The sequence below is a fragment of the Alosa alosa genome, chromosome 7 (assembly GCF_017589495.1).
Source record: "Alosa alosa isolate M-15738 ecotype Scorff River chromosome 7, AALO_Geno_1.1, whole genome shotgun sequence".
Lineage (NCBI taxonomy): Eukaryota > Metazoa > Chordata > Actinopteri > Clupeiformes > Clupeidae > Alosa > Alosa alosa.
Genome location: NC_063195.1, coordinates 28,909,124 through 28,920,609, shown reverse-complemented (window position 1 = coordinate 28,920,609; position 11,486 = coordinate 28,909,124). Strand labels below are relative to the sequence as shown.

Below are 11,486 nucleotides of genomic sequence, written 5' to 3'. Positions count from 1 at the left end.
TTTTAAAAGCAAGTACTTCTGTACTTCAACTTAAGTAAAAATCTGACTTGGCAACTTTCACTTGTATTGGAGTAATATTTGACAAGGTGTATACTTTCACTTCAGTAAAGGAATTGTGTCGTCCACCTCTGTCAACAACCTTTCATCAGATCACGGACTGCAGCTTCAAGTAGGAGTGAATTCAGGCATGCTTACTTACATCGGACATTGAGAGAGACAGCAGTTGAAGAGAGACTCTCATATCCTTTAACAGCACAGGAGTAACTGCCTGCATCTTCACTGCTGACTGGGTTTAGATGCAGCTTGTTGTCTCTGGTTGCGTGTTTGTAGGTCACAGGCTGTCCATTCTTGTACTAGATGAAGGTGGGGTCGTTACTCAGAGTACAGGTAGTATTACAGGTGAGGGTGACGTTGTCCCCCTCTTTCACTGTATCAAGAGGTGCCCACACCTGCAGATCTAGAAAATACACGATGCAATGAAATTATGTAGACAAACTGCATTAAAATGATTAAAATGCATTAAACTTCCGTAAAATGCTACCTGTAACAGAGATGGTGACTCCAGGTACTCCAGAGAAACCCTGGCCCCCTGTTGTTGTTAACCTGAAGGTATATTCTCCAGTGACTCTCTCTGATGTCTTTCAGTCTCAGGGTACAACTATTTTCTTTTTTACCAAAATACTTTTATATTTTTGTTTGTGAAACCAAAACATTTCTTTGATGTGGTCAGCTCTTAGATAAAAGTAAGTGCATGGAATGTCCACTGATGAGCCCATTAATACACAGATATTCTCATCGGAGTAGGTCACACCCCAGCACTCTTTATCTGGAACACCTATAATCACACACAGCACCAAAACCCACATAAACGAGAAAAGCTACAGGCTGAATGCACATATTATTGTTTGTTAAAAGTCCAGTGATTTGGGACTCTTTCTGGTAGAATATTGAATCAACAGCCAAACCAAAACCCTGAATTCATTCCATGCTCTGAGTCTTTGTGATAAGAACTGAAAAGAAGTTCAAATGTAAGACCCTGAAGGTGATCTGTACTCACACACTGCTGGGGAGCGTAGAGCTTCATAACCTCTCACAGCACAGGAGTAACTGGCCACTTCATAGACTAGTATGGAGGCTGTGGTTCTGTCTTGTAGAATCTGTCCAGTCTTGTACCAGATATAGTGAAGTTCAGGGTGCAAACTGCAGGAGGTGCTGCAGGTCACTTCAGTCGGATGCTGTTTGTGTGAAGCTGCTTCCTCTACTGTCAGATCTATTCATGGTCAGGCGTGGGTGAGATATAGGAAGTTGACCACATTAAGTTATCAACCAGAAATACTGATAAAATGACAATGATTTTGAACCCCGTAATTACCTGTAACAGACACTGTAATCCCAGGTTTGCTTGTCATCCATTTCAAGTGTAAGACTGTATAAAACCGAAACTGATAAACACCAGAGTCTCCATATGAAAGTGTGTCTATGTTCAGACTGCAGTCAGGATAATTAGAGTGACTGTGTTTTATGACTCTACCACTCTTCTCTTCATACCACTCTCCTCCCAGATACATGTCTCCATTAGAATACTGGTATGTGCAGGGGAGGACCACTGATGCTCCTTTAAGACCACAGACATGTGTAGAGGAGTAGGTCACATTCCATTCACACTGCACCCCTGAAACACAACCAAAACAAATGCTGTGGAGATGAAAACAATATGCACAACACACAAAATCAAACTGAACTTGACTGGATTTTGTTAATTCAACAGGAAGCAAAAAATATAAATATAAAATATATTTCCTGTATGAATCGCAAATGCATATACATATGTGTGTGTGTGTGTATATATATATATATATATATATATATATATATATATATATATATATATATATATATATATATATATATATATACACACATATACACGCACACATGTATATATCCCTAAGGAGATAGTAATAAAGTATCTATCTATATATCATTTGGAAATCGACTGTATACAACTCTGCATCATACCTGTTAGACCCAGGAGAAAATGCACCAAAAATACCTTCATGTCTTTTAAAAGCATATCTTGTTCTGTCTGCAATCATAAAGAGTATAATCCAGTCAACCATTATGATGTTATTTTGCTGGTGCAAAATTTGCAAGATTTGAAAAAATAGAAAAGGCAATTTAGCAAAGTTGAAGACTCTCATTGAATGTTGTGCCATTAACTGGTTCCTCCATGGGTAAGTGAACTGACAGTCTTTAGATGTCATACCACAAGTAGAAAAAAGAACTAAATGAAATGAGGTGGCTTTGTCAGTTCTGCAAAACACCATGTCAAAAATACACCATATCACCACAGACAACATGAAAATTTTAATCACAACGATTACTATTTCCGCTACAGCTGCTTTAGATAAAGTGCAGGTACACTATGACCTACCTACAGAGAGAAAGTGCAGGTACACTATCACCTACCTACAGAGAGAAAGACAGACACAGGAAAAGTGCAAGTTAGTGGTTCTGGCCTTGCAAAGTACAGTGCTATGGGCAATGTCAACATGTAGTGTTTTGTTTATGATTACACAGTACAGTATGTGTATTAATTTAGCAGACACTTTTATCTAAAGGAACTTCATACTACATGTTGACATAACTTAATGAAATGAACCAAAAGTCTTCTTTTTTCACAGTAATGTAAAATGTGAGTGTAAACTGCTACGTTAATGGGGAGTTAGTGCACTGCACAGTAAATTTAAATTCTACACAGGGACTTTACACTAGAACTTCCTGAAACTAGTTAATTGGCCAAACAGAGATCAAATATTTTCATGACTTGTAACTTTCCAAGACTATGCCTACATGTTCTGACAGATATTGCAGTACTTGCAGAATACTTGCAGAGTACAGACTCAATGCTGTATCTAATATGATGCTCTTGTGGAAGAAAAGCTACTGTATGTATTTTGAGCTAAAATGTTGATCTGACTATAATCTAACCATACCCTGGAAATCCAGAGTTCTCGCAAGAACACAATGGAATTGTCTCTGCGAGACACTCTGGCAAAGAGCAATGATGCACGTTACTTTTACCCCAACATTCCGGGAAACCAGCTAAAGTGATGAAGACAGCGCTGCAATGTTGGAGGACAGTACACATTGGTCGTAGTGTTATCTGATTGCGTCAAAGTCCGAAATAATTCAAAGTAAACATGGTCTAGTGTTATCCAATTGTGTGCAGTGAGATTTTTAAATGCATGCTTGTTGCCGCACCTCGAGTTGGGCCATTACATTGTTCTTTACCAGACCCTTAATCTTTCTAGACTATCAGGGTCTGGATTTTCCAGGCTAATCTAACCAATCACCAGCTCGCAAATTGCTTGAGTCTGTATGAGGTTGCAGGAGTTGTGCATAAATAAAGTTAGCTAATTCTTTCCTAGCCAAGGAGAATAATAGTGTCAGTATTAATACCATCATCTCTGTGTCTAATACCTTGTTTCCTTGTACCCTAATTCTTTCCTAGCCAAGGAGGATAATAGCGTCAGTATTAATACCATCATCTCTGTGTCTAATACCTTGCTTCTGAATTGCGGTGGGAGTAGACTCCCCCTGGATAGGACAACTAGTTCATTACACGTTAACTCCAGTACCAGATGGGTGACTGACACAATGCACATGAAATGTCTCGTCCAATGGCAAAATGCACAACATTGAGTGATTCTGGGATTTGAATTGGTATCCCTCCTACACACACTGCATAATAACAGAGAAATACAGACCACAAGGGCAACTCCTACTCACTCTGGGCCCACATCTGTCTCGAGTTATGACTTCATTTAAAAACTCAGTATTAAAGCTTCTGGAATCATTACTCACTCTCTGCATTCTGACAGAGAACCAGAACCTTCCCTCCTAGGTGCTCTTCAAGACATCAGAAATTGCTCTTACAATGTTATGCACTACATATAAAGATGCATGCAATGGAAACAGTAACTGTTTTATACCAAGATTATACCATCATCTCACCGTGATTATGGTCTTCATTCCAGCTATGGATGTTTGGTTAAGTAAATAAGTCCACAAAGCATGCATCATGAACTGTCTTCTGTCAGTGTACAGGCTGAGTGAAGTACATGTTCTCAAAATAAACATCTTGTTAAAATAAACAGTTGAGTCTTCTGCTATTTCACTTCCTTGGCACCTTTTCGTTCTTCCTCATTTTCCTGTCGAGAGGTGCACAGTATGTCTCAGTCATGTTAGGGGAGAGCGGCTGGTAAACTTGGACTGTCTTTAACTTCTCATGTTGGCTGTATCTATTGTTGGCTCTATGTTAGTTTTGTCCACAGCTTAACACCTTAGACCAACACTGCTTTCGTGTTGTGTTTCTGATACTCTGGATGTACATGTGTATCAATGGTGTAATCGTACAACTTATATTTGGTATTGCACCTTAATAGGTAATTTTAGTCATTAGACACATTTTATTGGCAAAAAATGGTCATTAGATACCATGTCTGACATTTACCTGATAACTTGCACAGTTTTTAAACAGTAAACAGTGGTTTTTATTTAAAGGATAAATCCGGCGATTTTTCACATAGGTCTCCATTTCTTCAGCTACCGCACTACACTCTGGGGGCATGAACATAGGGGTTGACAAACATGCCCCCAGAGTGTAGCGCTGTAGCTGCCTGATTGGGCCTCATTCACCAATATCTTCCGAAGAATTGTCTTAAATGTGTTCATAAGAAAGTTCTACGAAAAGTCTTAAGCAGAATTACGAAGGTGTTCTTAAACCTCAGAATCGTTCGCAGTTTCATTCTTATTCATGCTGAATCCCATTCCTTCTAAAGTTGACAGGGCGTGTCAATTATTCTTAATTAACATAGGTAAACACCCTGTCAATCCCCATAAAAGGGTAGGATACTGCAGGGCCATGTGCACACAAATTGAGGCAGAGGCACCTGCTTTCATTTGTACCGTATATTATACACTACATGAGCAAGACAATTTGATTACCCTATATGACACATGCTTTGAAGTGAAAGCACTGCAGGAATTGAATAGTAAATGAGTTTTTATATTTAGTAGTTAGTATAAAAAGTGAAAAGGTGTTATTTGCTGTGTTTATATATTTTAAAATACCTTAATGCTTTGTAAAATAGTGGAATTCATTTTTTTGAAAATAATTATATTTTCATTCAAAAATATCATAAATGATAAAATATATAGTTGTCATTTAAATTCCATTATATTTTACATCTGCAGATACTGTATGATGAAAATGCAATAGCCATTTATTTTGCACAAACAAGTCAATTCCCAAATGTGCGTAAGAGTGCTCTTGAGTGTTCGTAGATTCTCTTCTTACCTACAGTAATAACAAGAAAACATTGTTGAATACCATAATCTTCGTAAAAACTGCGTAAGTGGGTTTTAAGAACACATTTCTTCATAAGAATGGTTGGAGAATGAGGCCCATTGTTATTAAGTGCGGATGAGTGGTATTAGCAAAATCCTTTTAGGCAAGTTCCCCCACTCCGTGGCCATCTTGCAACACACTTTGGGCAGTTATCGGACAGCTATTTTGGACACATTGCGCGTGTGCAAGGCTTCACCCCCTTCACAAAGCAGATCATAGCTGCACAATGCCAAATTATAATAGGAAATCCTTCATTTGGAAACTTTAAAGACATTTAGCACTGATAATAAGACTAATGAATGCTGAAAAAGAATGTGCACAGCCTGTACTGTCGATGTTTGCTCTGCTCTGATGCTCTGGGTATCTCAACTCTGCTGTTTCCCAGGCCTTTCAGGGTTTGTGGACTGCACTGTAGATTACACCATCATCGTCAGCTCTGGAAACACAGAAGCAGTACACAGTCAGAGGAATACGGCCGGATTATGATAGAAACGAGTGACACAGGGCCACCTCTGCTAAGCTTGCATGTCAACATGACTTCCAACATTATCCTTGTCTGTACAACTGGTGTTCAGACAGTCCTAATCATGAGCACCTAAACGAGGCCTGCATAGCCTGTCGATAAGGCAGCAAGATTTGTTGTAATGAGCAGAAATGCCCACCTGGTGGCAGCACTCCCTGTGAGGAGCTGAACTGAAGTGTAGACAGTGTTGTTGTCCAGTGTGGATGTTCGAAGCGTGTTAACAGTGGAGTATAGAGGCACTTCCTGTGTTTTGGAGTGATTGATCTGAACACTGGCATACTGAACGTCGTCTTGATCACATGAGGTCACTCTCTGTGTGGGGTCAGAGGTCGTGGCTCTTGCTATGATGGCGCTGTACACAACACTCAAGTCATTCTGATCAGAAAATAAATGATTACATAATTACATTATTATCAGTGATGCAGGGGATCTAGACTCCCAGGGATATTTAAACTGACAGATGTGTTCTATGTGGAGATAGAGGTACGATCACAACAGTTAAGCTCCAACTTCCTCACCTGTATGTTTGTGGGTCTTCTGTCTGTAGTACGTTCAGAATTCTTCTTACTGATTTGTAGGCAGGACAGTCATATGCATGTTTAGTTAATGATACAGTAGTAACATTATGTCATATAGAAATAAGCAATGTACATGTCATGCTTGGATTGGCATTGAATTATCTCTGAGATATTTTTGTTTGGTAAACTTGGTTGCATCACCTCAAGTGCACAATTCCAAGTATCAGCAGGACGGCGAGAATGATGAATGTGGTGACAATGGCTGGCAGGAGGACATCAGCATCTAAAGAGACATTTTCATGAGGGAAATGAAATACATTTTAATGAAGCAAAATGAGTCAACTGTGTTGAGAGATACTTCACAATGGCTAGAAATAGCATTCTAGCATAGACATGTCTGCAGAATTGTAGTAACAACCTCCGAAGACATTTTACTAATTCCACAGACCACATAAACACTAACCTGTTTGGACAGTGACTTCAGTAGAGTTCTGAGAGCCTTCTTCATTCTGTGCCTCACAGTAGTAAAGTCCACTGGTATTAGAGGTCACATTGAAGCTGATGCTCTCCCCTGTGCCCCTAACAAGAGATTCAGCTCCACTCTTCATGTACCAGGTGTAGGTGTGCACTGGTGGGTTGGCATCACTGCTGCAGGTCAGAATCACTAGACTGGCCTCCTCTATTGTACTAGAGGCAGTGATGGACACGAGGACATTCTTTGGCTTGTCTGTTACGAAATATATCCAGGTTATGGGATTTATGTATGTATTTTTTTAATGAATAAAGCAGGCATGGGAAACAGTATAAGAAAAGACGTAGAGTACATGCTTGTCATAGTCACCAGTGTCTGTAATCTGAATCATGTCTGTGTTAAAGGAGAAGTCTGTGATTCTAATTCAGCTAATCCCTCATGATCGTTTAGTTATCTATTCACATACAGCCCTGGCTCTGTAAAGCCACATATATATCTCTTTACATTTATTTGTTACCATTTCGTTGTGGCTTTTGCTGAGAAACAAATAGTTTGCAACACACACTGAACTTGAATCAAACATTCTTTAGAACACAGCTGATCAACCGTCTGCCTTCACTTTTAAATGAAAATCCGTTGCCGTTGACAGCAGTCATTATTTCAGAGGTCCTTAGACGAAAATAAGGATCCGTAGAACTTTGGGAAATCCCATTCAAGTCAATGGAGGAGCCGTATAATAAGCAATGTTAATGTAATTCAGTGATTGCAAGCGAAAGACAGCTAACAAAAATACTTTCATCTTTTGAGGCGACGAGTGAATCACTGTACGGACAGGGCTGAAGGGAAAGAAAAACGTATTGGACCGAGCCCTAAACAACTCCAGCCAATCAATACAGACTCCTTCAAGGGCGGGTGGGGTATAATTTGACTGGTAGTTAAGCTCCAACATCAACAAACTTTCATCAGAATCACAGACCGCGACTTTAAGTGGGATTGAATTCAGGAATGTTTACTTACATCGGACATCAAGAGAGACAGCTATTGAAGAGAGACTCTCGTCTCCTTTAACAGCACAGGAGTAATTGCCTGCATCCTCACTGCTGACTGGGTTTAGTTGCAGCTTGTTGTTTCTGGTTGTATGTTTGTAGGTCACAGGCTGTCCATTCTTGTACCAGATGAAGGTGGGGTCATTACTCAGAGTACAGGTAGTATTACAGGTGAGGGTGACTTTGTCCCCCTCTTTCACTGTATCAAGAGGTGCCCACACCTGCAGATCTACAAAATACAATATGGAATAAAATGATGTACAGTCTGTAGGCAATGTAGACTTTAAATTATTAAACTTCATTAAACTTCAGTAAAATGTTACCTGTAACAGAAATGTTGACTCCAGGTAATCCAGAGTAATTCTGTCCTCGACCTGTTGTAAACCTGAAGGTATATTCTCCAGAGTGACTCTCTCTGATGTGTTCCAGTCTCAGGGTACAACTATTTTCTTTTTCACCAAAATACTTTTCATATTTTTGTTTGTGAAACCAAAACATTTCTTTGATGCGGTCATCTCTTGGATGCAAGTAAGTGCATGGAATGTCCACTGATGAGCCCATTAATACACAGATATTCTCATCAGAGTAGGTCACACCCCAGCACTCTTTATCTGGAACACCTATAATCACACACAGCACCAAAACCCAAAGATACAGGCTGAATGCACATATTGTTTGTTAAAAGTCCAGTGATTATGGGAAAAGTGTAGATATTGATCTCAACAGCCAAACCAATTACACTTATTCATTCCTGCTCTCTGCGTCTATCTGGTAGAACTGCAAAGAAGTTCAAATGTAAATCACTGGAGGTGATCTGTACTCACACACTGCTGGGGAGTGTAGAGCTTCATGACCTTTCACTGCACAGGAGTAACTGGCCACTTCATAGACTAGTATGGAGGCTGTGGTTTTGCCTGGTAAACGCTGTCCAGTCTTGTACCAGACATACTGAAGTTCAGAGCCCAAACTGCAGGAGGTGCTGCAGGTCACCTCAGTCTGATTCTGCTTCCGTGCAGCAACTTCCTTTACTTTCAGATCTGTTCAAGAGTGAGTTATAGAAAGTTGATCACATTAAGAAATTAACCATGAATACCAATACAATGACAATGATTTTGAACCCCTACACATTACCTGTAACAGACACTGTAATCCCAGGTTTGCTTGTCATCCATTTCAAGTGTAAGACTGTATAAAACCGAAACTGATAAACACCAGAGTCTCCATCTGAAAGTGTGTCTATGTTCAGACTGCAGTCAGGATAATTAGAGTGACTGTGTTTTATGACTCTACCACTCTTCTCTTCATACCACTCTCCTCCCAGATACGTGTCTCCATAAGAATACTGGTATGTGCAGGGCAGGACCACTGATGCTCCTTTAAGACCACAGACATGTGTAGAGGAGTAGGTCACACTCCATTCACACTGCACGGCTGAAACACAACCAAAACAAATGCTGTGGAAATGAGATAAATATGCACTAAATTCACAAATAATTAAACTGAACTTGACTGTATTTTGTTTATTCAACCATCAGGAAGCAACGTCTAATAAACAATATATATTTCCACACTTGACCAGTGGTGGAGGAAGTACTGAACCTCAGTACTTAAGTAAAAGTACAAATACACAGAGAAATATTTACTTTAGTAAAAGTAAAAGTACCACAATGACAACCCTACTTAAGTAAAAGTAAAAAGTACCTGCTTTTAAATGTACTTTAAGTATTAAAAGTAAAAGTATTTGCATAATGATTTATTCTCTTAATATCTATATTCTAAAAGGAAAAATCAGTATGGGCCGTGGCATTTTAATTAAGCTAGTTTTAGGTTATACTCGACTAGATAGTTTTAAGTTAATACAATTGTTCTTACCATCTGTGGCCCAGTTTACATTCTGACCTACAATTCTAGAGACTGTAATTCTGGTTATCTACTAGGGTGATCTGCTGAGTAATATCATTCAGCAAAACATGAGAGCCTGAAGTTTAACGGGGTAGACAAGGGAAACGTCGGGTGGATCGTAATGCCTATTATGCTGATTGAACAGAAAAGTTGCTGAGAAAGGTGTCTTTATGATTAAGTTCAGTTTCACTTGCGCAGACGCATAGATATTGAATGAGCGCTCACGTTACTACCCCCCAATTGTAGGCTATGCATCTTTATTTAATCACACACAATTAAGGAATATTTCCTAATCTGGAAAATGTTTTTTCCGGCCACCGGTTCATTAATAGTCTACCATTCATTTGTGCCGCAAATGATCAGACGTGTGACAGAAGCATGGGCATAACCTGTAACTTCGCTGATCCACGGATAGCAATCTCATCGGAGAGGAGGCCCTAACGCTGCAGATAACAGACAGAGAAAGGCACAGAACACAGTTGCATGTACAGTGTAGCCATGGGTCTGGTGAATATAGCCTACCGAATGCAGATGGCTACAAGCTCACGCTTTGCCTGGTCTAGACTAGAAGCTTATGTTTCTAAGAATGCACGTAGCGCTCCAGAATCTTTGGTAGCAACCCCCCGGTAAAACAAACGTGTTTGTCAGAGAAAAAAAAACTGATCATAAAATGTATCGTAAAAAGGAACGATGGTGTTGTAGAAATGTAGCGGAGTAAAAGTACAGATAATTGCTGTAAAATGTAACGAAATAAAAGTCAAAAGTATGCACTATAAATTTTACTTAAGTAAGTAAAGTACAAATACGTGGAAAATTTACTTAAGTACAGTAACGAAGTATTTGTACTTCGTTACATTCCACCACTGCACTTGACACACACATGTGCAGTACACATACATTCATCAATATATATTTCCTTATCACACATGTCCATACATACATTAGTGGTGAATTGAATGTATGTAACTCTGCATCATACCTGTTAGACTCAGGAGAAAATGCACCAAAAATCCTTTCATCTCTTGTTCTGCCTACAATCAGAAAGAGTACAATCCAGTCTACCATTTGATGTTATCATGTATCATGTTAATTCTCAATTTTTTATATCAAAGTATTTCATACTATATTTAATATCAAAGTAGGAGTCCGGTGAGGAAGCTGTGGTATTCTTGTCAGCTAAATATTTAGAAATAAATAACAAATAAATTTTTAAATATATATTTAAACATTTATTTGTTATTATATTTTGAGTACCTTGATCCTTTTTTTACAGTACCTCTGTAGCTCAGTGACGTGTTCCCAGCTTGTGATTGAAACTTGACTAAATGTCTCTGAGGCTTATGCCATACTGATGCAGAGAAATGCTATTTATAGTTATAAGACAGGGTACACCATGACCTACAGAGAGAAAGAGAAAAACAGCAAAAGTGCAAGTTGGTGGTTCTGGTTTTGCAAAGTGCAGTGCTATGGGCAATGCCAATATGTAGTGTTTTGCTAATGATCACATACATTACTTTAGCAGACACATAGCCAAAGCAAATTCCAAAAATAAGGAACAACATTCAAACTTCACACTGACATAACTTAATTAAATTAACCAAAGGTCCTCTTT

General features: G+C 39.0%; 2 protein-coding genes across 2 annotated transcripts; both read right to left on the bottom strand.

Annotated features, from left to right (window-relative positions):
• Nucleotides 1–353: 353 nt before the first annotated feature.
• Nucleotides 354–4,447, bottom strand: LOC125298343. The gene is made up of 6 exons (XM_048249046.1): nucleotides 4,018–4,447; nucleotides 2,020–2,086; nucleotides 1,373–1,672; nucleotides 1,058–1,270; nucleotides 683–835; nucleotides 354–457 (listed from the first exon to the last, which is right to left on the bottom strand). Exons 1-6 carry the CDS (start codon nucleotides 4,141–4,143, stop codon nucleotides 354–356), a joined length of 963 nt encoding a protein of 320 aa, XP_048105003.1. The 5' UTR covers nucleotides 4,144–4,447.
• An 85-nt stretch (nucleotides 4,448–4,532) lies between these two features.
• LOC125296990 (B-cell receptor CD22-like) lies at nucleotides 4,533–11,191 on the bottom strand. Its single transcript, XM_048247115.1, has 11 exons — nucleotides 11,129–11,191; nucleotides 10,854–10,905; nucleotides 9,104–9,403; nucleotides 8,797–9,009; nucleotides 8,296–8,592; nucleotides 7,944–8,201; nucleotides 6,918–7,181; nucleotides 6,656–6,737; nucleotides 6,455–6,503; nucleotides 6,076–6,311; nucleotides 4,533–5,849 (listed from the first exon to the last, which is right to left on the bottom strand). The coding sequence occupies exons 2-11, from the start codon at nucleotides 10,891–10,893 to the stop codon at nucleotides 5,804–5,806; spliced, it is 1,785 nt and encodes a 594-aa protein (XP_048103072.1). The 5' UTR covers nucleotides 10,894–10,905; nucleotides 11,129–11,191; the 3' UTR covers nucleotides 4,533–5,803.
• Nucleotides 11,192–11,486: the final 295 nt, after the last annotated feature.